We start from the raw sequence: 27,966 nt of genomic DNA on the forward strand, positions 1-27,966 counted from the left end.
CTATTGCCGGCCTACAACGCACAGCAACAAAAATGGAACAAAAAGCGGAACTCCATAGCAAAAGGGGAAAAAGTGTGAACAATGCGCTGGCGTCGTTTTGTTGCAACGCCGAGTTGTTGTGCAGGAAATATTTGCGCTTCACGGTTGGTCGAAATGAATTTACAAAAAGCAAAAGGCAAACAAACGCAGTGCCAAGCTGGAAAAAAACATAAGAAAAGAAAACAAACGCAACACGCCAACAACAATTGGAGCATAAACAAAGCCAACAACACTTGCGCTCAATAGACACGGCTAGCGGTTGCACCAAGGCGCAGCAATACAAAGCAAAGAGGTGTGGCTATGGCCTAGCAACACAGCGCTAGGCGTGCAACAACAGCAACAAGCGCGACTTGATAAGCACCAACAAAGTGCGCGCACGTTTTGTTGTTGTCATGTGAGAAATGGAAAAAATAATGGTTGTAGCGCGCACGTCACGCTGTTGTTGCTATTTTTGCTTTACATTTTTCTATTTCTTTTTTGCGCTGCAACCCTATCTACGCGCTTTCGCCAAGACAACTCGCACCTGAGCGCTGTAGCACCAACAACAACGCTGCAATAGCAAAGCTGCGTGATTGGCTAGCTTTTTTCAAATTGAAACAACAACAAATATGTATTTATTTTATTTCCCCAGCAGACCAGATATCAAGCAGCTAGCATGCAACAACAATGCTTGGAATGGAAACTTGTTGCCGTGGAGAAATAAGCGAACGCGCAGAAGCGAGATGCAACCATGCGCACACACATGCGTTAGAGCGAGAAGCATAATAGTTCAGAAATGAGTGGATGAGGCGGCCGCAGCTGACACATTTCCAGTGTGCGCTGTGCAATGCGCTACTAGCTGCTAGCATTGTGCTGCCAAAGCTAACGAGTAGCAAACGCGTTGCACGTACTCGCTACGTCAAAACGTTGCAGCAAAAGTGGTGGTGCCGCTGTTCAAAATATGGGCGGTCACACGCGGCGCTCAACGTACTCGCTAAAAGCGCTGAGCGCTCACCTGCGTTCCTTAATATGCATAGAGAGAGCGGCGAGAGTGTAAGTATAGTTAATTGCCGTGATTATTTATCTCGCTCCAACACAAGCAATGCTGGGCGCCAACGAAATGTGGAGCATATGCTGGCGCTTTCCCAACTAACGGCGCTCCACACACATTGCGTGCAGCGCGGCAAATGTACATGCAGTAGCAACAAAAACAAGTGCAAACAGCAGTCGCGCGTTTCTTGTTGGACTCATTTGGCAGGTTGCGTGGCGGCAACAGCTTTGGCGCTCGACCAGCGCAACATATACAACCAGTTCGTGTTCGAGCGTGAGTGGTGTTGCACAGTGTAAACGGATGTTGTGTTGTGAGCTCACGTGAGCCAAGCGAAGAATTGAGGAAGCTTTTCGAAAAAGTTTATTGTTTGTTTTTGCGTATGCGCCGATTTTGACGGCTATATTCTTATTTGTGTCCTCTTTTGTGGGCTTCGTGTGCGCTAATGCACAGTCGTACAAACTGTAGTGTCGTAGTCGCTGTTGCCGTCGTCGCCGCCGCGTTGTGCTTGTTGTAGTGCTTCTTGTTTAGTGTTCTATCGGCGGCTTTGACGTCCTACATGTCCGTTTGACGTTAGAGTCGCATCATCAGTTTTATTGACGCTTTGCTGTGCAGGAATTCCGAACGCAGTTGCGCGCGTGTCTGTATGCGCAGCTTTGTACTTGTGGCAGCCACATTTTGGCAGTGCTTGCTAGCGACGGTGACAGTGCGCTTACCTACATGTGGCAGGCAGCAAGCGGGTGTAGTTTGAGCGCTGTTGGCGGATTTTCAAAAACAACTCACAATCAGTGTTAACAAGACAGAGAATTACGAAAATAATTGCAACAAAAGAAAAAAAAAATAAGATAGACAGTAAAACTGCATATGTAAAGAAGAAGTTGAAATTTTTAAATATTGAAAAAAATTGAATTCTTTAGAAAAAAAGTAAATGTTAGAAAACTGCGTCGTATTGAAATAATTTCATATTGAACAAACTAACTGGTTTATAACTAAAAGTTAAGTGTGCATCATACAACAATACTCTGTTTGAAGCACAGCAAAATACAAAACTTACCGTGCAATAGTAAAATTGTGCAATAACAAACTTGTAAAAATATAACCAAAAAGTTGAAAGTGTGGAAAAGTTCAAAAATAATAAAATAATGGCAGCTTATGCACAATTCGGATATGGCGGCTACCCTTCCGCATCACAGGTTAGTAAAGGCAGACAATTTAATTTTTTTCGAATGTGGTTTGCAGTTAGTTGGATTCTAAGTTTAAAAATTTGCAATTACTAGCTGGAAATATTGAAAAAAATTGTTATACATATTTTTAAATTTTTTTTTTACAATAATTGTAAATACTGAAAGTGAATCTATTAATAAGATAATTGTAACAAAAGTTTTTAATATATAAATTATTGCAAAAGAGTAATCGGAATTTGGAAATAGAAAACAAAATATTTAATTATTCTACATAATTCATTTTGTCACCTTTAAAGTAATCACCACCAGATTTAAAACACTTATGTCAATGATTTTTTCAGTCCTCGAAGCACTTTCCATAAGCACTTTTTGGAATGGCTCCTTCATCGAATTTTGTTTTATTTCTTCGATTGTCTGAAAACGGGTGTCACGGAGCGTGAGTCAGTTTGGGTAACAAGAAAAAATCACACTGAGCCAAATCTGGTGAATACGGTGATTAATCGCTGGTATACATTGAGATTTTGGGTTTAAATTTCGTTACAATCGTACTCTCTATCAGTACGAGTCGGGCATGAACGCGTTTCATACCCAAAATATTCACCTAAATCATTCGAACGGACTCTCGGAGCTTTCTTGACGTCTCTCTAACACTTGCCTGACCATGTTCAAGCACGATACCTTTCACGTTTTTTTTGTATTTTTATCAGTTGAAGAGGTCGAAGGTCGTCCAGAACGCGGCATGTCTTCAACGATCTCTCGACCGTAAGCCTTTTCCAACATTCACCACGATTCCGCACACGAAATTTGAGACTAATTTTATATCTGTTTATTAAGGAAATTTTTGAAACTAAACATTTTTTGCTTACCTTTTGAATTACCAAAAACTTGATTTCCTACAAATGTATAATCCGGCTTTAAAGATACCAGCTCGTAGCCACTAAACATATGAAAGACGGCTCTAGCTGAGTTGCAGCATAAATTAATTTAATCTATTTTAATATTTAACATAGTTCATTATAATCCAATTTGATACGACAACTACACTTGCAGTCAGTTGAAAAGTTTGAACTACACAAGGCTGCCTCTAAGCCATCCACTATATTCTAAAAATCAAATAATTTGCAGTGTTTTAGAATAAACATTTTACTAGGTATGTTGTAGTTGGTTTTATGTTCCAAATTAAATTTTTGATTTAAAACATAGACATTAGTTTAGGTTAGGTTAATCTCGTTGGCCAACAAGCCACGCATAGACGAGTTTGATCCTTTGCGATACCAGATGGAGTTCACTTGTTAAATCGAAGAGGAGTAGTCATCGTTTAGGATGCTTACGCTTGACGTGAATTTTAACAGACTCTGCGGACTCACATTGATTACAATAAATTCTTGGCCTAACATATTATTTCTGAAATGTAAGCAAACAACAGGGGTGCCATTATTCAACGTACTTTTGCTGATTTTTTACCAAAAATATAAAAAAAAATAATAACTCTTTTCAAAACTTTGCCTTTGACATGCACTTAAAAGCACTACAGAAGCTTGAAACCAAAATTTTTTGGAACTTAATGCACATAACCGCAGTTATGACTGAGATTTTTGGAATTTTAAAAATCTGATAAAAGAGCAGCGAATTAAAAAGTGCATTTTTGAACGAAAAATCGGAAAAATTGTTCACAGAAAAGCTCTTGGCTAAGCATAGTTTGATGTTTTAACGCTGCCTATATAAGAAATATACAAAAATTAAAATTGTTTTTTCAAACCGCGAACTCGGTAGACCTCTTTAAGATTTAAAAATTATTCTGTTTTTCTAAAACGTCTGTTTAGTAGTTCAAATTCTAACTCATTCGGTTCTTTTTACTTTTAAACCTCTAAAGAAAGTTTTCCAAAGATGTTTTATATAACTTTAAATATCAAAAGACTTATATGTGTATATAGTAAGATAGCCTTGAACACATTTTTATAATAAAACCTTGCCCATACAGCTCACCTATCATTGACATTTTTAAGAATGTGGATTTTTTCAACTACAACTTAGTTTCACTCAAGACTGTCTCACTCTGAGGCAAATTTTTGTACAGAAAGTAATATTAACAACATATATTACAAATACATAATTTTATAGAGAATATGTATACTTTTGAATTATTTTTGAATCGAATCGACGGACATTATTTCATCCAATGTTATAATTCTCACGTTGCTTAAAAATAGTGCGAATTTTACTTACAATAGTTTCCTTCCGACGGAATTTCTTCCACTTACCTATATGTGTATGCATGTATATTTGAAAAAAAAATTAAAAATAATTTTTAGCCGCATTTGATCATATAATACACGTTTTCCTATACATTTCCTTCGTTAAAATCGTTTCCTTTAATATTCGATTTTATTGAAGGGAACCAATAGTTAAATAAGATTCACTATAGGCAAATGTTTCATGTGCACAAACTGGGTTTTTTGTTCCTTAAGCGTAAAAAAGGAGAGATTCCACCGCTTAACCCAGGAGTGCTGCTAAGCATCCTTGACACTTATATCACTGGGTTTCAAGAAGTGCTGTGATGAGCGTAGTGGGCACAAGAGACAACAGGTCGAAGAGCTGGACTGAACTTTTTTGATTTTAAGTAAAAGTACAAAAATGAATGAAAATGTCGTTAAAACACCAGCCCTTAGCCATTGGCCATAAGAAAGACGGTTCTAGCTGAGTTGAAGCACAAATTAATTTAATCTAAACGGATATCTGCATTTTACTACATTGGTTCAAATCTCATATGCCAAATTCTATGAAGATAAAATAGTTCAAATAAAACAGTTTCGCATACAAGAACTTGATTTTGATCATTCAATTTGTATGGGTGTCATGGGCTATAGGGATCAGATATGGGCGTTTTGGCCAAATAAGCTCCTTCTTAGGAAGAAGAAAACTTTAAGGCCAAGATTTAAAAATCTGGAATGGAAAGAAAAACGAATGCTATGACGAGAATTTATTATAATACTAAAAAGAGTCTATTTAAAGGGTTACATAGGTTTCCTCGGGTTAAAAACAGCCTTTTTCAACAATTTTTTTCTCATATAAAAAATGAAATATTTTATAATAATTTTTTATTGTTATAAACATACACTATTAGAAAAGAAATTCTGAAATTTTTGGAAAATAATATTTTAAACTCAGCCATTGCGACGCCATTTTCGTTGACCCACGTTGGCAAGATAACTCTTACAGGATCTTCTAAAGCGAAAAAATACGTGTTTTAGTTCAAATCATAACTTAGAACTTTGACGAAGGAAAAAAAATACTGAAAATTTAATTTTTGGGAGACATTTTTACAAAAAAAAAAAAAAAATCAGTGAAAATTTCGCGTTTTTTTTCTTAGTAATTCTCGAAAAATCTTGCCAACCGACTTCAAAAGTCACAGTTTCGAAAAAAACGCTCTTGAAGACGGCGCAGTTATCATAGCTAACCTCGAGCGGATAAGTTCTCAAAGCTGTATCTCCGAAACTATTACCCGGAACAAATTGAAAATTGAAGACAATATCCTAGAGGTATTGTAGAATTTAATAAAATAATAAAAAAAAATCGATTTTTTGAAACCCGTAAGCCCATGTAACCCCTTAACAATACAAAATCATACCAATGAATTGCTTACTTTTACGTATAAATAAAATTACTCCAAAAATCGCTTGTTCTTATTAAAATTTTATGACTCTCCACTTTTTATTTGTTATTTAGACATAAATTTGTATATATAGTATTAATGTATATTATATTTTAATATAAGATAGTTTGGAAATAAATTGATTTTTTACATTGTTGAATTAGTATGATTGACGTAGGTAAGCACGTGATTGATTTAAAGATAAAAATATAATTGAGATTAATATAAACATGTAAATTAAATTAAGCTAATTAAATAAAATTAATTTTTTTATTGTAGTTAGTTAGCACATATAAAAAATTACATGAAGTTCATAACAATGTATCAAATATATTGTATTGGCATATGAATACAATGACTTCACATAAGCTATATTCCATATTATTAATATTTAAATTATGCAGGAATATTTAATAATATAATTAATAATAAAATAAAAAAATTATACAATAAAATAAAAATAATTAATAATAAATAAACCTCAGCGGAAAATTTTAATTATATTTTAGGTGTAAGTAAGTGCATCATCGCAAGCTTGCTGTTACCTAAATAGATATTTACAAATGTCCAAGTTAGTAGTTATTTAGTTAGTGTTGAGGAACTGCACTTCAAAATCTTCGCCCACTTGTGCACTGACCTATTTTTTATTGTAATTTTGCTTTTATGACTCACTGGTGACTTATGCCGCATTGGCACTTGACTAAATGCATAAGCACATAGGTATGTAAATATATATGTATATTGAAGTCAATCAGCTAATGTCAAAAATAAGCCAATTTCAAAGCATTGCTCGCATACTTCAAGATCAAAGCGATATTTGCATTAAATTTATGCTTGTTAACATGCTGAGAAGATTTGTTTTAGTGGCAGCCGTGATTAGAGCGCATGATTCGAGAAATAACGTTGCAAGAATTTCTTTTGAGGGATTTGCTGTGCGAAAAGTCAAGTGATTGCGATGAGTAAAGGTAGCTGAAACAAGCAGGTGGTCGGTGGTTACTATGCAATAATTTATACTATATATAATGCTATTTATGAAGTTGAATAGTTGCATGTTGTTTTAGAGGTGAGATTCAGTTTTTTAGAACAATTAGTGCGACTGATGTTTTTAAGTTTTTGATTTAATACCAAGATTGTAGTTTGATGGATATTTTTAATATTCTTTGTCGGTATCATGCGCGGTTTTCTGCCAATAGGTTGTGGCAAATTTTACAACTAATTTTTTCAATATTGAAGTCTTAATATGTATATATGTATGTATACATTATTAGTTACTCGAATGATATTTTATATGTGCAGACATGTAGAAATAAAGGGTGATTTTTTAAGAGCTTGATAACTTTTTTTAAAAAAAAAACGCATAAAATTTGCAAAATCTCATCGGTTCTTTATTTGAAACGTTAGATTGGTTCATGACATTTACTTTTTGAAGATAATTTCATTTAAATGTTGACCGCGGCTGCGTCTTAGGTGGTCCATTCGGAAAGTCCAATTTTGGGCAACTTTTTCGAGCATTTCGGCCGGAATAGCCCGAATTTCTTCGGAAATGTTGTCTTCCAAAGCTGGAATAGTTGCTGGCTTATTTCTGTAGACTTTAGACTTGACGTAGCCCCACAAAAAATAGTCTAAAGGCGTTAAATCGCATGATCTTGGTGGCCAACTTACGGGTCCATTTCTTGAGATGAATTGTTGTCCGAAGTTTTCCCTCAAAATGGCCATAGAATCGCGAGCTGTGTGGCATGTAGCGCCATCTTGTTGAAACCACATGTCAACCAAGTTCAGTTCTTCCATTTTTGGCAACAAAAAGTTTGTTAGCATCGAACGATAGCGATCGCCAATCACCGTAACGTTGCGTCCAACAGCATCTTTGAAAAAATACGGTCCAATGATTCCACCAGCGTACAAACCACACCAAACAGTGCATTTTTCGGGATGCCAAATGCGGCAATTTTGCTTATTTACGTAGCCATTCAACCAGAAATGAGCCTCATCGCTGAACAAAATTTGTCGATAAAAAAGCGGATTTTCTGCCAACTTTTCTAGGGCCCATTCACTGAAAATTCGACGTTGTGGCAGATCGTTCGGCTTCAGTTCTTGCACGAGCTGTATTTTATACGGTTTTACACCAAGATCTTTGCGTAAAATCTTCCATGTGGTCGAATAACACAAACCCAATTGCTGCGAACGGCGACGAATCGACATTTCACGGTCTTCAGCCACACTCTCAGAAACAGACGCAATATTCTCTTCTGTACGCACTGTACGCATTCGTGTGGTTGGTTTAATGTCCAATAAAGTAAACTGAGTGCGAAACTTGGTCACAATCGCATTAATTGTTTGCTCACTTGGTCGATTATGTAGACCATAAATCGGACGTAAAGCGCGAAACACATTTTGAACCGAACACTGATTTTGGTAATAAAATTCAATGATTTGCAAGCGTTGCTCGTTAGTAAGTCTATTCATGATGAAATGTCAAAGCATACTGAGCATCTTTCTCTTTGACACCATGTCTGAAATCCCACGTGATCTGTCAAATACTAATGCATGAAAATCCTAACCTCAAAAAAATCACCCTTTATATGTGTTAATTAATTAGTCGAAGGTGGTGTCGTTTTTAAACGGACTAAGTATTTGTATAACTGAATTGTATTTTTACAAAATGTCTTTAGAGTGTGAGAAAACGATTGAAAATTCTTAAAATAATGTAGAAAATTGTATTTTTTATTCTTGAAAATTTCTTGATGGCATCACTATAATATTATGAGGGTTGTAAAAGTTGATAAAAATGTCAAAAAGCCATAAAACTGGAATAGAGTTTAAATTTTGGTTTATAAAACGATGTGTTAGCTAATACTGTTGGTTAAAAAGGAGTTTGAATATTTGTTTCTTCTGGCAAATAACAGCCTTTTCTCAACATTTTTTTTCATATACAAGTATAAAAAATATTTTATTAGAATTTTTATTGTAACAAACATACACTATTAACAAAGAAATTCTGAAATTTTGGAAAAAAAATACTTTAAACTCGGAAATTGTGACGTCTTTTCCGGTGACCCCTCGGAAAAAAGTTGCGCCCGCGTTGGCAGGATAACTCCTTACAGGATATTCTAAAGTGCAAAAACACGTCTTTTAGTTAAAACCTTAACTTAGAACTTGGAGAAAGGAGAAAAACTGAAAATTGGATTTTTGGCAGACATTTTTACAAAAAAATGAAAATTTCGCAACATTTTTTTTAAATAGTTCTAATCGGAAAAAAATATTCTTCATCTAAGTCTTTAAGAATTGTATTTCAAAGGCCTGTGTAAAATTTCATGAAGATCGGTTGAGAAGTTCTTGATAAATCTTGCCAACCGATTTCAAAAACACAGTTTCGAGCGCACAAGTTCTCAAGGCTATATCGCCGAAACTATTGCTCAAATCAACTTGAAAATTTGGGACAAAATTCTAAAGGTGTTATAGAATTTAATAAGCGAATAAAAATAATTGATTTTTTGAAACCCGTAGGCCCATGTAACCCCTTAAGTAGTTATTATTTACCTTCTTAACTGATTTAAGTGGCTATATACAGTTAGAAGGCCGAAAACAAATGAACATTTTAAAATTTTTTCTGAGAAAAATTTCAAATTTATTGATCCAAAAATTTGTACACATATTACTGTATCTTTTAACTGTATTTTACAATTTAGTGTAAGTAAAAAGAGCTGATCTTCGGGAGCTTTTCTGAAAACAGATGTTTTGCGGTGACCATTATATCTTTGAACTGGATCCTCTGAATTTAAAAAAAAAAACCAAACTGATTTCGTCACAGTAATTTTAAATCTATTCTAGTAAAAATTTAAGGAATAAGCAAAAAAAAAAATTGAAGGAAAATGCAAAATAATTTTTTTTTTGGCAAAATAGGCGGTTTCTAAAAAAAAAAACGATTTTAAACCAAATTTTCGACATTAAATTGTTTATAAAAAAATATTTATCGGTGAGAAAAAATCTGTGTTTAGTTACTAAAAAATGTATTTAAGAAGCTCTTGTGAAAATTAAAAGGGTTTAACCGTTTTCGAGTAATGTTGGTCACCGGCTTTGAAAGCACCATTGTGAGAAAAAGTCGTTAAAAGTTTGGCCTTGTACTTCCAAGCGCTCTGAAACGCTTTTCCAAATTTTCGTGTAACTTCAAAAATATTCACCAGCACGATATGGAATTTTCTGTGTGTATTCCTAAATATACTGGTATGAACATTTAGAAAAATAAAATTAAAAAAATCGATTTTTTGAAAATCTAACTGTATATAACACTTTATTAAACATTGAATTTGAGGGTTTGATAATTTTCTTTTGGAATTTTTGCTTTTTTTTTTGCATAAGTATAAATAAACCTATAAAAGTTTTCCGCGATACGGTAAAGTACTTCAAAAACTAAATTGTTTTCTTCCAGGTAGGCGTTTTTAAATACCGTTTCTACAACAGAAAAACTTGGAATTAATTTTTGTCAATCGTTTTTATAAATCCATTATCTCTATATAAATAAAATATTAGGAAAAGTGTAATTTAGTAAGTAATCATTAATTTTCCTTGCCATAGTAGCTGATATGACTTTAAAAATAATTGGGAAAATAAATTATTTCCTTTGAATAATTTTAAAGTATATTTCTTTGTTGCCAAAAAGTTTTAAAAATTTCCACAACACCCTCTCTTTATGCGAAAAACTTCTCGTACTCTCATCTCCAACTAAATTAATAAGCATAAAATGCTTCGAATTACATATGTGGTATTGAGAAATTGCATATCATGTTTATTCATGTATAAATTAATATTAATAATATATGTTTTTTTGCTTTTCACATGTGTATGCATATTTACTGTTAATACACACATAAACTGCTGCACGTGCGCTTATGAGCATACCAGCCAGGTGTTAAAAAATAGTAAATACAAATTAAAACATACCGTTTCATTTCAATAATTCACATTAAATATGCCAGAAGGCAATAAAAATGTCAAAATTTAATTTACCTCCGCACGCCCCCTGTACGCGTACATGGCAAGCCATGAACAAGGTAAAAAATTAATCAAACATTTTTTTTTTGTGTTTTTAATAACCAGCTTACGAAAATGACGCCAACTAACTAATTAAAATACGAAAAATGCCAGCGCATATTAAAAATTAAAACATTTTTTTTTTTTTTTTTTTTAAGTCATTAAGCGGATTTTATTGTTTTTCGTTAGCTCTCTCCAACAAATATGAACAAGTACGCCTATAAATGACTCACGCATTTGGATTTTGGTGAAAATAAGAAAACGAATTTTATACTACAAGTATATACATATAGTAAGTAAGTAAGCAAGTAGTGTTGAGCATCACACGAAGTGTGTGAGCCTCAAGACGTGAGTGTGTCAGTGTGTGTGTGACACACAATCATTTATCAACTTTTAATTAATGAACTGACGTGCTTTTGACAGCGCGCTTTGCCACATACATATATGTACCGCATGCACATGTATGTACATATGTATGTATAGACTTAAGGGCATGACAACACATACAAGTACATATACCTACTTAAGCTTAGCATCTTTTCTCATCTACTAACTACGTTTATAAATAATTAAAGCCAGCTTCAGCAATAAGAATGTTAACAGAAAATGACAGAGAAAAAAAAACTTATGCGGAAAAAATTTAATTGCCTTGTCACAATTGTGTGGGAATTCGTCAGCTTTGAGCCGAACAATTTGTTGCTATTAAAGTACCTGCAATCAGCTACTGCAGACCGAATACACATCCACATAGCCAGCGCGCTTAAAGTCTCTTTAAGGATATGCTGCGCCGGCGCGCCAACCCGTAAACAAATACATGCGCCTAGACCAAGTTGTGCGACCATTTTGTCCACTGACCATTTTTTATCCTTTTCTGGAACGCTCTCACACACATCACAAGCAGCTATAAAAAAAAGCTCAACGCTAGACGCGGCCACAACGCGACATTTATGAGCGTTATGACAAGCCATCAAGATAGGCGCAGAGTTGCGATCCTTTTATGGCAACGCCTTGCACTGCAGCAGTCAAAAGTCTCCGAACATAATAACATCCTTAGCAGCCAGCCTGCAGCCGTGCTGTATCCTCATTTCTTGTTGGGTGCATACAAAAATATTAATAATTCATGATGCGAGCGACTTGTTTTATGCGCTCGTAGGGCGCAAGCAACTGTAAAGCCGTTGTCTACTCCCACAGCTACCGCTGCGGCGCTGCTGAGTGACCACCGACCAGTGACCATTTGCTGGGCTATCGCAAATCGCAGATCGCAAATTAGATGCGTTGCAACGCAGTCGCTTCGGTGTCGTCGTCGTCCGTCGTTACAGCTGTGTGTGCGCTCGGGCAGCAAGTGCCTGCGATTGGCGTGCATTTCATCTATGTTATGTACATGGGGACCATATGCGCATACGCTTCGACCGCTACGGTGCGATAAGATCAGTTGTGATATTCTCAACTTCCATCTTGCCGGCAAGATCGGCTTCCGTACGACCGTTCCATAGTTGGCAATAAGCGTGTACACATTGCAATGCGATCGTCCGGCAGTGAGACGATAACAAAAATAATAAAAACAAAGTATGAGTTTATAAATTTGTGTAACGTCGGTAATCGTAGCGCCCATCTGCGGCGCTACACGATCGTCGCGCTTCGCAATGCGTACGCGCGGACGTTGGAAAAAATCCATTCACATTTCTTGCTTCTGCTACTATTTTTTCGCATATTGCATTAACTGCCTCGCTGCCTTTACACTTGCAAAGCTGTCGGTTTGTTGTAGACCACGTAGTGTCGGTAAGCGCCACGATCACTCAGCTCCTCAGCTTCAAGCGCATACATCAGAATCAGTTGGCGCATATTCGGAGTGTTTGAATTTTTCTGTTTCATCTGGCTAACTGCTGCATCTAGTAAATTTCTAGTAAATCATCGATCGCTGAGAAATTTAGCAGTCCATTTTTATTGCACACTTTATACGTTTTCAGTTGATGTCCTCGGTGCCTCTTCAAATGCTGAACAGTTCTCCATCCCGTGTTGGCGCTCTCAGCAGTCAAGGACTCGTAACTGTTTACCTTTTTGCTTCCACATTTCGTTTTTCACTTCGACAAAGCATTCGCCGAGGTGTTTATTGCGTTTGTGGCGCATTCTGCTTTGTACTCTCGCTACCTCCTTAGCGTTCTGTCAGTTTACGCTTATTCACTTTATGATTTATGATCGTGAGTTTCGAGTTTTATTGGTTTTTAGGCGTTGCTCTGGAGTTCGCATGCGCACCGATCGACTGCAGTAGATTTGTGTTCGTGGTTTTTGTCGTCTACGGTTTGATGATTCGGTTGCTCTTATTGTTTAATTGTATTCCTTTTTAATACTGGTTATTGGGCGTTTTTTGTTTGTTTTGATTCAATTGATTTCTGATTACTGCTCGTCAAGTTTTTTTTTTCGGGGAACAGAATAAAATGATAATTTATAATGGTAATTCGCATATATTATTTGCGAATTAAAAAAATAAAATTTATATGTGAGAAAGATCTGAAATATTTGAAGTTAAAGGATTTATTTTCAGAGAGGCTTAAAAGTAGAATTTACTACAGACTTCTGGGCAAAATGTTTTTGACATTTGTTTTGCTCAAAATAATAAAGTACAATTATGAAAATACTAATATATTTACATACCAAGTCACCTTTTGAGAAGTTCTTTTACTCTGTAGGTTTCTCCGAAAGTATTATAGGGATAAGTCGAGTTAAATATACATAATATATTAGACTTAGGGGTTACATGAATTTACGGAATCTATTTTTTTTTACTAAATTTTATTTATTCAATTTTCATTTGATCTGACTAATAGTTTCGGAGATACAGCCTTGAGAACTTGTGCGCTAAAGGCTAGTTAGGCTAAGTTCGCCGTCTTTAAACGCGTTTTTCTCGAAACTGTTTTTGAAGTCGGTTGGCAAGATCTCTCGAGAACTACTCAACCGATCATAATAAAATTTTACACAGGTCTTTGAGATACAATTCTTAAAGACTTGGACGATATATTTTTTTTTTTCGATTACAACTATTTGACAAAAAAAAAAATCAGTAGTAATTAAGAACAGTCCTACAAACTTGTCAAAATATATTTTTTTAAATATCATTTGCACGTGGAATTTAATTACAATTTCTGGCTGCTTTTTTGTCCCAATATATGTGTTTACCAAATCACCTTGCTTTTGAAAAATTCTTTAATTTTGTAGGTTTCTCAAAAAATATTGCAAACAAAGTGGAGTTAAATATATTCTGCTTAGGCTTATGTGAACTAGTACTACAATCTTGTCTTGGATCTGTAAAGCCTATATTTTTGAATTTCAGCATATTTTTGTGATTCTTTTAGGGTTCATGACCAAAATAGCTAATCAGATTTACAGAAATTGTTACACATCTACGTATTTCCTATTACAGTGAAATCTCCCATGAGCGGACACTGACAGGACCAGCCTTTCTGTCTGATTAATAGATTGTTCTTAATAAATATCAACAGATTTTAGCACCGGTGAGTGGTTAATGAAGACGCCCATATAATGAAGCGTCCGTTTAATAGGGCTTTCACTTATATAGATCCAGAAATCAAAATTCCTAGCTCCATTTGTCACACTTAATTTTTTGTCATGACATGAAAAATATATATTATATATCACACGCTTAATCAGCCATCAATTGATTAAAATAATAAATCGGGTATATTCACATTCTTTAAAGATTTTCTTCCAGAATCCTATTTTTTACGACCTAAAAAGATTATACCTGATTGCGCCAGTATAAAAAAAAAAATTATATTAAAGCTTCAAGATTTTTGTTGATGAAGCTGGAAAAAGTGAAAAAAATGTATTTCCCTAAAAAACATTAGAAGAATTGGTCCTGCTCTACTACTACATAGTCTGTACACAGTGGGCTTTGATGATGTATTGATCCAAGTAGAAGTATATATTCATACTTTCCTTTCAGCTGTGACATATTTATAATTTGAGAAACTTTACTAGAAAATGCAGAGCGGGTTAAGGGGTTATATACACTTGTGTTGGTTGGAAAAATCGATATTTTTTTTATTGCATTTTCTTAAAGTATATCCCTTTAAGATTATTTCTTGTAAATTTCATAGAGATCTGAGCACTAGAACCAAAGTTACAGCTGTCAACAGCGCGCTCCTCCCATATGCCCCCAAGTACGTGCCAAAACTTTAAACGCGATTATCTCGAAATGATGTTTTTTAAAAAGTACCGTTGCGGTGAGCAAGGTTTCTAAAGAACCATGCGACCTATCGGTCTAATTTTTTGCTAGCTACTTGAAAACTACAATATCTCGTACTTGAACGAAGGATTTTTTATTTGAAACAAGAGTTTTTTTTTGGGAATGAAAAAAATGAATTTTTAGACACACAAAAATCGATCTTTTCAGTAAAATCATCACCACTTGCGTAAAAATGTTTATTTCGCCAAATCCTTCGTTCAAGTACGGCGTTATAATATAAGCTAAAGAAAACTCTTCTTTTATTTGATTGCAGATGAACCATTACCTACTTATCATGCTCACCGCAAAGCGTCACAGAAAAAAAGTGTATCGACACAACAGCTGTAGTGCCAACAAATGGGCACATTTTTAACTGAAAAATTAAATTAAACAACTTTAAACATATATAAACATATCAACAGTGTTCAATTATTATTAAAAAATCCCGCCTTTGCAAAAAAAAATCTTAGAAAAACCGATTTTTTTTAGAAAATAAGTGTATATAACCCCTTAAGTTGTGTCGTCTTTTTAATATCGCCCAAAGAAACGAAAGTGGTTAAAGGAAATTATCTTAGAGAAATATAAAGTTGATGAAAAAAGTTGCGGTTGTAATGTTACGCTTCATCTGATGCCACAGATTCCCTTCGTTTTTCGTTTGTGTTTAAGAACCGTGATGTCATAGTCTGTAGTTTATCGGCAAGCTTTTATCTTGTTTTCTTCAATAGAGTTGTCTCGAAATAGTCTCGAGAAAATTCTAATTCTATCTCATGTAACAGACGAAAATGCGCCGAGTAAATCACACAACCACACACCAAATTAATCTCAGACTCTACCTTCTAAGAGAAAAACTTCAAGTTCCAAGATCAAGTTCAAGCTTCAGTCTGATCATCGGTTGGTTGTTTCGCTACCAAGCAGTAAGGACTTTAAGCGACTCTTTCACTCCAATCAGTAAACCTTCGAAATCAATAACTCCATGACAAATGAGAGAGGACTACATTAATCACTTTCGTAGACGTCTTTGGTTTTCTTGGTAATCCAAGCATTTTTAGCGGTAGCATTTTTTTCTTTTTGGAAATCATACAGATAGCGAAGTTACAGCCCTAACCGACGGACGATCAGTGTATTGCCAACATGATCGGATCACTATTACTCGAAACAGATAAACAGAGCAAAGGCCATCCCAAGGGTTTACGTAACTGGAACAGATCCGGGTTTTTATGCGGCCAAGGACTGTTAACTCAACAGCATCCTTCCAAAATATTTCAGAGATGTTTTCTGCCGCTATAAGAACCACAGTAAAGGCTCGATCAATATATGAATCCGTTTCGTTTACGTATATGCGACTGTGGTGCGAAAGGCGCTAGGATCCAGGCACCTGGTTATTATGAACGAACGAATTACTTATATATTTTATTATCTTTAAAAAAGTCTTTATATGAGCGCAGCAATAAAATTTATAAAAACTAAATAAGCTGTTCATAACATAATCCACACGTTCTTCTCGTTTCTCTTTGTATAAAATCAATGAATCGCAAATAAATATAAAATATATAAAATTCACCATTTTCTTCCGCTGACAACCGGTTATAGCCGCTACAACAAACGCTAACTGTCGAGAGCTAAACCAACAATATTTGAATATCACAATTTCTTATTTGCCAAAATGCCATTTTCTAAACACAAAAGCATTTCGAGAATTTATTATTTCATCTGCCATAGTAAATTGCGAATTAAAATGTTAATTAATTTTATTTTATGACCGCATAAACCGGCACAACATCTGCATTACAAACCGACAACCGAAACGACCACCAACTAGCAAATCAGGCAACCGAAATTTTGTGCTCACACATACACTCATACGTACGTAGCAAACTTTGTGTGCGTATGAATATGTATGGTATGCTCGAACAGCTGACTTGGCAAGCCTAGAGTAGAAACCATTAGCACTGCTAATGAAATTCTCGCCATAAAACTATTGAATGTGAGAGCAAAACACTGATTAGACTAGTAAGTTTGATATTTTTATATTTGGTATAAGGGAGATAGGACTTGTATTGACCGGATTATATCCATTTTTGACACCTATGTCTTAATACCAGAAAACACGTTCTCTGAGTTGGTAGAAAAGGTTCCTTTTCCAAACTTGGTGTTTAATATTTATTGGGTACGATTTTACGTGGCGTCAAATCTCGCGCACAATCCTTGGGCAGGGATGGTACGCCTTCTCACTTTAGCTCGCTTTCAAACGGATGTGGTTCGGCTACCCAGAAGATACTTGGTCTGAGACCGGAAGTCGTGAGCTGCTTGAGCCATATGTAAAATAATCGTTTCTGGCTTCTGACTCTCAAGTGAATGGCAATCGAGAACTATCCTTACTTACGTGAACTTCGCTACGCTGGCTAAGTCATGTCGCCCGAGTGTACGAAAACGCTCCAGCTCTGAAAGTATTCGACGCAGTACCCGCTGCGGGAAGCAGAAGAAGAGAAAGACCTCCACTCCGTTGGAAAGATCAGGTGGAGAAGGACTTTTGATCGCTTGGAAACTCATCAATAAAGAAGAAGAAGAATTGGTGGAGGGATACATTGTCGAGAACTTTCGATCAGCTTCAGTGTTAGGTTTCGTGACCACTGCAGCGCCTTCCGAGCGGAGGTGGTTGCCATAAAGGTAGCAATGACTTAGTGAAAGGAGGTCAAGACTCCTTATCTATAGCTTCTAGTTGTTTTGTGGTTATACTGGTTTGGGTGCCTGGCAACAGTGGTATTGCAGGAAAATTCTGATGAGCTTGCTAAGACAGATAGCTTAGGCTCAATAATCGTTGACCGCCTCTTGTGGTTCAGTACTGGACTGTTGGGCTTCAGACCAAATCAGCAAGCGCCGGTCGATTGTCAGCAGCTGAGCAGTCGGAATGTCATTCTCCTCTAGGCCTCGAAAGAGGCACAGCGAACTTTTCGCTTTCAGTAAGGATCATCTTTAAATGGTTTTAGGAGTTCTCACTTGACACTGTTTGATCGGGATTTATGCACTAAGTTTGAATAACTTTCCGAATGACAGCTGAATCAGCTGTTTGGTGGCAGATGAGTCCCAATTATCTCAACTCAAGGTCCAGTTATATATTTATTCGGTGTTTGGAGATTTCAATATGTATGGCCCATGACTAATATTTAAGCACTAGGCTTTGAAAAAACTACTAGTGAAAATGTTTATATTATTTATTTATATGATGTCCACATGCCTAATAGCCTGTGAGTACAAAAACAAAAACTTGCTTAAATATTCAATACAACAAACTCACAGCTTTACAAAGAAACTGACCTTCAGTGTTGTTTATTAAAATCACGGCGAAAAGGAAATGCAGTTTGCAATCTGGACATTGTGTTAACATAGTCAGCATCTGCTACGGTAGCTACTTGCAACGGCAGATACAAGACAACTGATGCAACCGCAAATGCATGCTACATTGCCAAGCAAGTGGTGAACTGACAGCGAACAGAAGCTTCTCAGCGCGATCAAAAATGCCCAAGAGCGTCTCAGAGGCCGATCGAGCGTTGATATGGCGAACGGTTGCAAGGGTTGCCATAGTATGGTGGCACTTCAAAAGGCAAAAGCGGACACTACTGTCATCACATACACACTTACACATACCTGTGTACATATTCACATATATAGTACATACATATATACATATATACATGTATGCTATATGTTAATATGCATTCATATCAGCGCCGCAGCATCAGCGCATAATTTTTATATGGCGGGAAGTATTTTGTTAAAATTATACGATCGTAAAATGTTGCAGTAAGTGCAAAATGAACGAATTTTATGTCAAAATAAAGGAGTATAAAAGGTATGCAGCACGGTGAGGGACAAGAAGATTACATAGGTTACCGCCTACCATGCGAGTATGAACAGCGCAAAAGCAGCTTCCGAAAAAATGGCCGCAGGAGTAATTATGCAAAATATTTAAATACCAAAAAGAAGCAAAAAGACCGAAAAAATAAAAATGCAAAGCGACCTTAATATATAAACGTATTAATATATAAACATATGCACACATATATTTATATGTGGTACATGTAAATTTCGTTTGCACTCTCTAGCAGACTGTCGAAGCATATAATTAAGCGAAATTTTTTGAGAGCGTCCAAAATTTTTATAGCGTCACTAAAAAATAAAATGTTCAAAATATTTGATCGAAAGCTGTCGATTTTGTTGCGCACTAGATTTGCTGCGCAGACAATGAAATATGTTACGCATTAGGGCGTAGCCAATTCTTGCCGAAAGGCTCTTGTGGCCAGCGCTACGCAACGCCTTCGATATTTCGGCACAAGTCAAATCAATGAGACGCAAGCCAAATGTGCGGCTTGCAACTGCTGACTGCTAACGAATATTCGCTTGAAATGCATAATTAGCGGCTTGAGGCTGGCCACTGGCTAGACTGTTGGACAATATCGTTATAATGGCTGTAATTATTATTATCTTGCTACTTTTTTCAGCTTTTTATGAATATTCAAGTCAGTATATATTTTAATTTTATAATTTTGAATATCAATATATAAAATGAGGGAAATTTTAGACTTTTTTCAGAGGAAAAAAGGCAGACAAAATAGGTTTTTAAAATTGATTATTATAAGTGTCCAACCCAGCAATTTGTTACAATTCATTTAGCAGGTATTATTGTCTATAGAATTTCAGATAATCTTTGAAGTGTCTACGCTAAGAAGAGAGGCTGATAATATTTGTACTTGAAAAATTTTTTTGCTAGTTATTTATTAAGTGTACCAAGAATACAAAAAATGCCAAAAAAAGTAAAAGAAGGTATAAAAATTATTGGAAAAAATTACCAATTGAAGGCTGCACATTCGCAAAGATCCTTACCGTACAATCCTTCAAAAAATTTTATGACTTAAGAGGCTATACCAGTGTGACCGCTTTTCAAAAAAAAAATGTTGTTTTATTTGCATTTTCGATAGCTTATATTTCCGTAAATATCCTGTGAAGTCGGTAAAGTCGGTAAAGTCATTTCTTGAATAGTTTTTGGATGGCAGCGTTCTAAAAAGCGACCGGCTCGGAGGTGCAACATAATATAAGTGAAACTTTAAACGCGTTTTTCTCGAAAGGGGCATTTTTCAAAATTATTGACATCATAAACTCACGAGAGATTGACCGATCGACTTCAAATTAAAACAGAAGTATTTTTTTTTATTTTTTCCAAGTTTTGTTAATTTTTGATATTTTTCAAAGATCGTATAGTCATTGTATAGAAAATATGTTTAAGTTTCATAATACTTCTAATTTTTTTTTTGTTTGAGCTACTCATTCGGTCGGAATCATGTCAGCAGTTGGGGCACTTTTTTTTGCACCTCTGAAGACAGCCATAACTCCGTTAGTTTTCAACATTTTTTGTAAAAAAAAAAAAAATTTTAAATATAGCTGAAAAATATACTTTATTACGTTCAAAGAAGTTCATTATATTCAATCGCGTACTTTCTCTTAAAAAAATTCACGAAAATCGCCTAATTTTTCATGGGTCACCACTGGTATAGCCCCTTAATGTTACAAAAATGAATTCTCAGAGCATATTCTGTTGTTTTCGGCCGATTGCAATTTACAAAATTCAAAAGATAAGTGCCTTATTTATTGCTATCCCTTTTATATTACTAAACTTCTTTCTTTCCAAAAAATATATGCCTTTTGGTATGTTTACTATTCATATTACTCCAAAGTAAATTTGTGAGAACGCGATGTGTGTGGTGTTCACAAGGCTAGAGGTGTTTCTTTAACATATATTACTTCAAGCAAGCCATGAAGGTGCTGGACGGTTTTGAACAGTTCGTCAATTTTTTCATTTAGAATACATATGTATATATATATATATGGAAGCTGCGCGTCGTTACAGTAGCGTTTTTGGCCAAGAATTCACTAACAAAACTCTTTATTCCGTTCCTTTTAACAAACAAAACGCACCATGATGAATTATTTTGGGTAGTCGAAAAAGTATTTTCGTATTTTGTCAATAGATGTCGTTTGCATCAAATCACATTGTGTCATTACCATATACCTAGTGTTGGGAAGGTTAGAATTTAAGCTTCATATAACTAAATAAAACACCAATTCGGGGAAAAAAAGTTTACACGTAAATGGTTTCTTGAATTTCTATTGTAAAACGGACACCATATATCTGTTAAAAGGTATGAAATTTTATTGATTGCCTTCTTGGTATAAATAATAAATTACAAGAAATATAGCAGACTTGATATTTGATGTTACTGTTTTCTATGTTAAGATTGCCACAGAGAAAATCTGCTTTGAACTTTGCTCTATCGGGGAAAATACAGATTTAACCGATCAGTACTGTCGATAAACTGTTTCATTCTACACAAACAGATCATAATTCAATAGTTTTATTTAATTAAGCGTATCTTCCTGTATTCTACTGAAAATTAGTATAAGATATTGACTACCAATGCTTATTTATAAATTCTGTAATTCGCTCTGAGCACCGATGCTGCATTACTTTCCAGTTTTCACGAATTAATCACAAATTGCTAATCATGTAAATATGTTCATGAAAAAGTAGTTTCACAACATAAGTAACTATCCACTTATTCGATTATTAAAAACTGTTTTCGAATCGCCATTTCTCTACTCGCTATTTTTGTGTGCTGCATACATTTAAAAGCAATAACAAAGTTAACGAGCTGAATGCGTGCAAGAGAGTACGCGGAGGCCTCATTAAAGCTTAGCACGCAGCTCCTCAAGAACGTAAAAACTTTCATATAAAAAAACGCTTAAGAAAACGTCCAGAAAACGTTCTGCGATAGAGTTACTTGTGCTAGTACGCAGCTCTTAAGAAAGCTAGTACTAATTTTTAATACTTTGTTTCAATAAAATGTGATATGGCAAACTGGTTTTGCGAAGAAAACATCAAAATTCAACAATTGTTTCTTGTGCAGGAAATTCGAAGTAATCGTTTCAAATTCATCCTAAATTAGTTTGAAATCATTATTATAAAGTATGTTCCCATTTTTGAAATGTTGTATAAAACCAACCAAATCGTCAACAACATTCCTTAAATCTCAATGAAAACGATTGTGTGTACCATTTACACATAACATAACATACATACATACGCACAAAGTTTTGTTTACTTTGTTTATTCTCTCTTGCTCTTCTAATGTGGATCATTCACGATGCGTACATCCAGCTGTCAAATTACTTCAGAAATAATGTATTTTTTTTTTCTTGAGCAATTACTTGAGAGCTGCGTACCAACCTTGAAAGTGATATAATCGCTATCCTCAAGGCTAGAAGGTTTTCTTTTGCATATGTTAGATCAGTTTTGCTATTGTGAATGGTTGCAATGGCAAATTTTCACCAAGAATGAATCATAGTAATTACACATGCGTCACAGGACATGCTAGGTCAGGGTTGCACCGCAAGTACTGCCTGTATATTTGAACCTAACGTATTTAGTTCAACTTTTGACGAATCGAAGAGAAATAAATATTTTTTGCTTTTATTTACTTAACAACTATTTATCATGATAAGCTAGATATTATAGAAATAATTTACATATACAAAATATTTACGTCAAATACCGAATATAATTCCAATACTTATGAACTCATTATTAAATTTTTCGAATGGTATTTTATCGTCACTTTGCTTTGAAGTTTGTTGATAAGCGACACAACGGTAATTGATTTTTATAAGTGTTCACATACCAATCATTTCTCTGCTGTGTGTATTTGCCTGTGAAGTATTTGCTGATGAAAACATGGTACTTAAGAAGACCCATTAATTGAAAAAATAATATATAATTCAAGTGTAAATATAACCTATAGAAATGTATGGAGACAAGCCTACTGATTGGGCTGTTGGTCCGTGCACTGATAACTGCGATGCTACTCGTAACTGTCTAAAATGTAGCTTATATATAAAAAATAATAATAGAAAAAATCTATTGCACAAAAGTGCAGTTGAAATATATTTTTTTACTAAATTTATATGTATGTTCAACTACAAGCACTTAATTACACGGATTTACCACCGTGAACAAAAAAGTTTTGGAAAAGTCTTCATAATGACCCCTTTCCAAGCATCCCTACCAACTTAAGTCGTCGCTTTATCAAGATGTCAAAATGTTTCTATTTTTATATGGCAGTCAGATCTGTCATCGATTATTTTATTATTTGCTCTCAACTACTACAGTATTCCTCGGAGCAGTCTTTCTAGTTTATCCAACAAAAAATAATTGTAAGAAGTCATATTAGAACAGTGCTGTGGTTGTTGGGTAGCATGAGTTGTGCTCAAAAACAAGGAGAATTTTAATTTTTTGGAAAAAAAAAAATTATTCCTTCACGGGAGTGTAGTATTGATTATCTATCTGGTAAAACAAACGCTGTTAAAAGGTTTTCTATATTTTTGGAAAATAGGATTAGTGCCTTGTGAGAATTCCGGCTGGAAGTAATGTTTTTTTTTTGGCAAAAAATTTTTTTTATCAATTTCTTCTAACAAACGAAAATCGCCCAAGATATGGAAAAACTTCTCGGCATGATGAGCTGAGTCCAATTTAGTAATGCCAGTTTGTTTTTTTCCTCTGTCTGTTCCCATATATGAAAACTAGTCCCCTAATTTTTGAGATATCGATCTGAAAACTTAACATATCCGTTTCTTGCCAAGAAGCATGCTGATTCCCCTGAACTAACTATATCGAACCACTATAGCATATAGCTGTAATGCAAACTATATCGATCAAACTTAAGTTCTCGTATGGGGAAATTGTTTTTATTTTACGCGATGTCTTCAGGAAATTCGGCACAAACTATTATCCGATATAATCTCCGAAGCAATATTCATATCGTAACTCTATAACATATAAATCGCTCTTACAAATTTACCGATTAATATTCAAGATAAGGATTTTTCTATATCCTTTTTATGTTATAAAAATGCACCTGTAAAAGGTTATAACAGCTTCGGTGAATCCAAAGTTTAAAGAGAGTTTCTTGTTTCATCTTATATATTTAATGGGGGCATTGGGTGTTGTTGCTTACAATGTTATGATTTGAAGCTTGCCTCCTGGCAGAGTCCTCAGAAGAACCCAATCAAGGAGGGTTTTGAAAGCAAAAGTGAGGGTACAAGGCGGTTCGGTCGAATATAGCGACCATCTCGAAGCAAGTTCGGATTAAAAATTTTGAAATGTAAATACGACCCCGTCGCTTACATGGGCAAGGGAAGCGGTCAGAATGCTTCCAAAACCTCTCGAAAGAAGCGAAACGATTGTGACCTAATTTTAAAGCCAGATATTCTTTTGATTTTTTTCTTGCTCCCAACTGAAAATTGCCGCTCCGCGAAACACGTTTTCAATTGATCGAAGAGATAAAACAAAATTCGCTGAAGGAGCTGAAGGCCATCCAAAAAAGTGCTTATGAAAAAATGTTTTGAGAAAACTAGTATTGATAAATAATTAAATATTTTGCGTTTTATTTTACATTTTCCGCGTAATGTTTCAACAACGGATGTACATATATGTATGTACTATAATTAACTGTAAATGTAAACTAAATGTCATTATCTTATTTGAAAATCTCTATTTATCTTTGGAATTGCATTGAAGGAGTCGGAATATATTACTCAATAAGTAACTACAAATTTCTCTAATGAAAATCTCAAGCCTCTCCCAAACGCTTCTCACGAAAATTGTGACATCAAACGACCATTTTGTTGCTTGATTAGTCGATAACTTCGAAGCTGATTATCTATACGAAAAATCTCTACACAAGCACTACACAACAACTTTTCGGATACATACCCAGCCACAGCAGGGGTGTACATACCATGAGGTGTCTGAAATGCGAGTTATGATGACGCTTTTAATTAACACGCATTAATAATGTAAACGTGTTGTTCAACGAATTGGCTGCACACAACCAATAACCGATCACTAGTTTAATGCAGCGGTTCGTAAAGCGATAATCATAACTTAGCGGCTTATCAGCGTGGAAGCCATTTTAACGTGTTTACATTAGTTTTTCACTTTTACAGGTTTTCAAGTGGACATAAATTTTACATATTTACAAAAACTAGATTTCGAATGATTTTTTTCTTCTATATAAATATAGGGTTAATAGCAATTTGTGATTTAACCGCTTGTCTTACAAATTTCCCATTTGTTGAAACATAAAAACATTATACTAATTTGTATTTTCAAATAACTATTTGTTAACCATATTTAATGAGTTACTTTATGCGCTTCTTCCAGCTGTTGTCGGCCAATCTCACGCAGTCACCGCAAACGGGCGACTCACCAAACACACCCAACACCGCAGCAATGGCCGGCTCTGGCGGTGCCAATGCGCCTGCGCTCAGTCCTTCGAATGTCGGTGAGTGTCGTGTGAATAGCGGCGCAGGCGGTTCAGCGGATGTGCCCAGTGGTGCAATGAGTCCGGATGGGCTTTCGCAAAACTCCAACAACACAACTGGCGGTGCTGGTGGCTTAAATAATCCTGCTGGCGGTGGCGCACTCGATGGCAGTGTTGGCGGTGTTACAGCTGCCGGTTTGGGCGTTGTTGGCCCCGGTGGTGCTGGTGGTGGCTCTTGCTGCGAGAACGGACGTCCCATTATGACAGACCCGGTGTCGGGCCAAACCGTCTGCTCGTGTCAATATGACTCGGCGCGTTTGGCGCTCTCTAGCTATTCGCGTTTGCCAGCGGCCAGCGTTGGCGTTTATGGCACACCCTATCCGTCGACGGATCAAAATCCCTATCAGAGTATTGGTGTGGATAGTTCAGCCTTCTATTCACCTTTGGTAAGTAGAAATATTGTGAATATTAAAGTAGTTCTGGCATTTTGCTTGAAGTACTCAAAAGCACAAGCGCTTGCCATTTCGCCGTCGCTTGTTGTAGGGACACTTTTAAGTTGTAACGCGCTGTTTTGTCGCTTATAAATGCTGTTTTATTGTTTTTAACATTGTTTTTGTTGTCCTTTCCTGTATTGTTGTTGTTGTTGTTGTTGTTACAACAATGGCCGACAACATGCAAACTTGTTTATGCTTATGTAGAACAGCACAATAAAGCAGTAACAATAACAACAATAACATTAACAACAACAACTACAATAACAATAACAACAAAATGTAGTATAACGACTACAATAACAATAACAACAGCGCTGTAAACAATTACCACCGACGTTGCCGTTCTGTGCTGCGCCTTTGTCGTCTTCGACTCCTTCGTGGCTGTTGCCATTTGACTTTGGCAGCGTTTGTGCCACTTCTGTTGCTGTTGTTGTTTTAATTGTTGTTAATGTGGCGCTTTACTTCTGAAGGCTCAAAAGCTAAAATGTGCATGCAAGCGCTTAACATTTGAATTAATGTTGTTGGATGTACTGATACACTGAGAAAAAATTCTGTTAAATTATTAAATCTATGTTTATAACAACAACAATAAATTTACATAACATTATACTCGATTGCCCTAAAACTGTTATATCCTACACAAATAAAATATTTTCCTTACAAGAACGTAATTTTGTCCGGTCAATTTGTATGGCAGCTATATGTTATAGTGATCCGATCTGAACAATTTGCTTGGAGATTATAGCGTTGCTTAAAACAATAATTCGTGTCAAATTTCGTGAAGTTATATTCTAAAATAAAAAAGTTTTCCATACAGAGACTGGATTTTGATAGTTCAGTTTGTATGGCAGCTATATGCTATAGTGATCCGAAATCGGCGGTTCCGACAAGGAAGCAGTCTCTTGGAAAGTAAAGGACATGTGCTAACTTTCAGACAGATAACTCAAAAACTCAAGGACTGGAACGCGTATTTACAAGCAGACAGATGGACTTGGCTCCTCTTCTCCGACTCGACTCCTTTATGTATATATTTTCACCACGGTTTTTCGAAGTTTCTTTCTAGTTTTTTAAGAGCAAAATTCGTGGTAAAATTAATACGAATATTAATAACTTGCTCAAGCTATAAAGAGATAGAAGCTAAAGCGAATCCGAATAATAGCTTCATGCACTGAAACTTCCTCATAAAAAAATTTCTCTCAGTGCACATTTGTGGCAACAACTGATTTGCACATCGCCATGTTGCAAGCAATGTCATTAGAGGAAGCGGCAAGTTGTTGCCACTCGTAAATAACAGCCATTGTGGAGAGCGCCACAGTCAAAGCGACAAGCAAGCCAACCAAATAACTGCCCGGGTAGGCCATACTTCTTTTCTGTGGCTTCCTTGTGGCAGCCATGTGACTACTTCTACACTTGTGAGTAGCAGCAAGAACTAGGTGCACTCACTCCAGTCCGGGGTATACTTTATGGCTAACCAATTTCACCTCAGCTTGCCGCATACAGCACTTTGTTTGTTGGTTGTTGTTGCAAGGCTGTGTGTCTCGTTGTGTCGCTGCTGCTTCCACTGTTCGTCTGCTTGTCAATATCATGTCGACCAAATCGAATTATCATTATGGCTGGCTGAAGTTCAGTTCACTCGGCGCATTTAAACGGTCGACCGCTCGCTCGGCCGCTTGCTTGGTCGCTCATCGGCTTGGGGGTCTTTTAGGGTGTCGAGCGTTGTACGAACGTGAACGTTTATTGACCGCACCGCTTGCTGCACTTTTATTGTTGTTATTATGTTTTGCATTTGCTGCTCGTCTTTGCCACACTGGCTTTGTGGCACACACACACACACTCACGCTTTGCTCAGCGCCAATCCAAGTTTTCAACGCTGAAATTCGATACTTTATCGCAACGATTGAGCAAAGCAAAATGATATCATTGCAAAGG

The 27,966-nt window shown here is 35.7% G+C and overlaps 1 protein-coding gene across 1 annotated transcript in view; it reads left to right on the forward strand.

Moving 5' to 3' along the window:
* Window positions 1-1,293: 1,293 nt before the first annotated feature.
* The window catches only part of LOC105226495 (homeobox protein araucan), a 52,742-nt gene continuing 26,069 nt past the window's right edge, over window positions 1,294-27,966 (forward strand). Inside the window, 2 exon segments of the mRNA XM_011205388.3 lie at window positions 1,294-2,259; window positions 25,444-25,989. Coding sequence (XP_011203690.2) covers window positions 2,209-2,259; window positions 25,444-25,989 — 597 coding nt within the window. The 5' untranslated portion in view covers window positions 1,294-2,208.

Source organism: Bactrocera dorsalis, chromosome 5 (genome assembly GCF_023373825.1).
Source record: "Bactrocera dorsalis isolate Fly_Bdor chromosome 5, ASM2337382v1, whole genome shotgun sequence".
NCBI classification, from domain to species: Eukaryota; Metazoa; Arthropoda; class Insecta; order Diptera; family Tephritidae; genus Bactrocera; species Bactrocera dorsalis.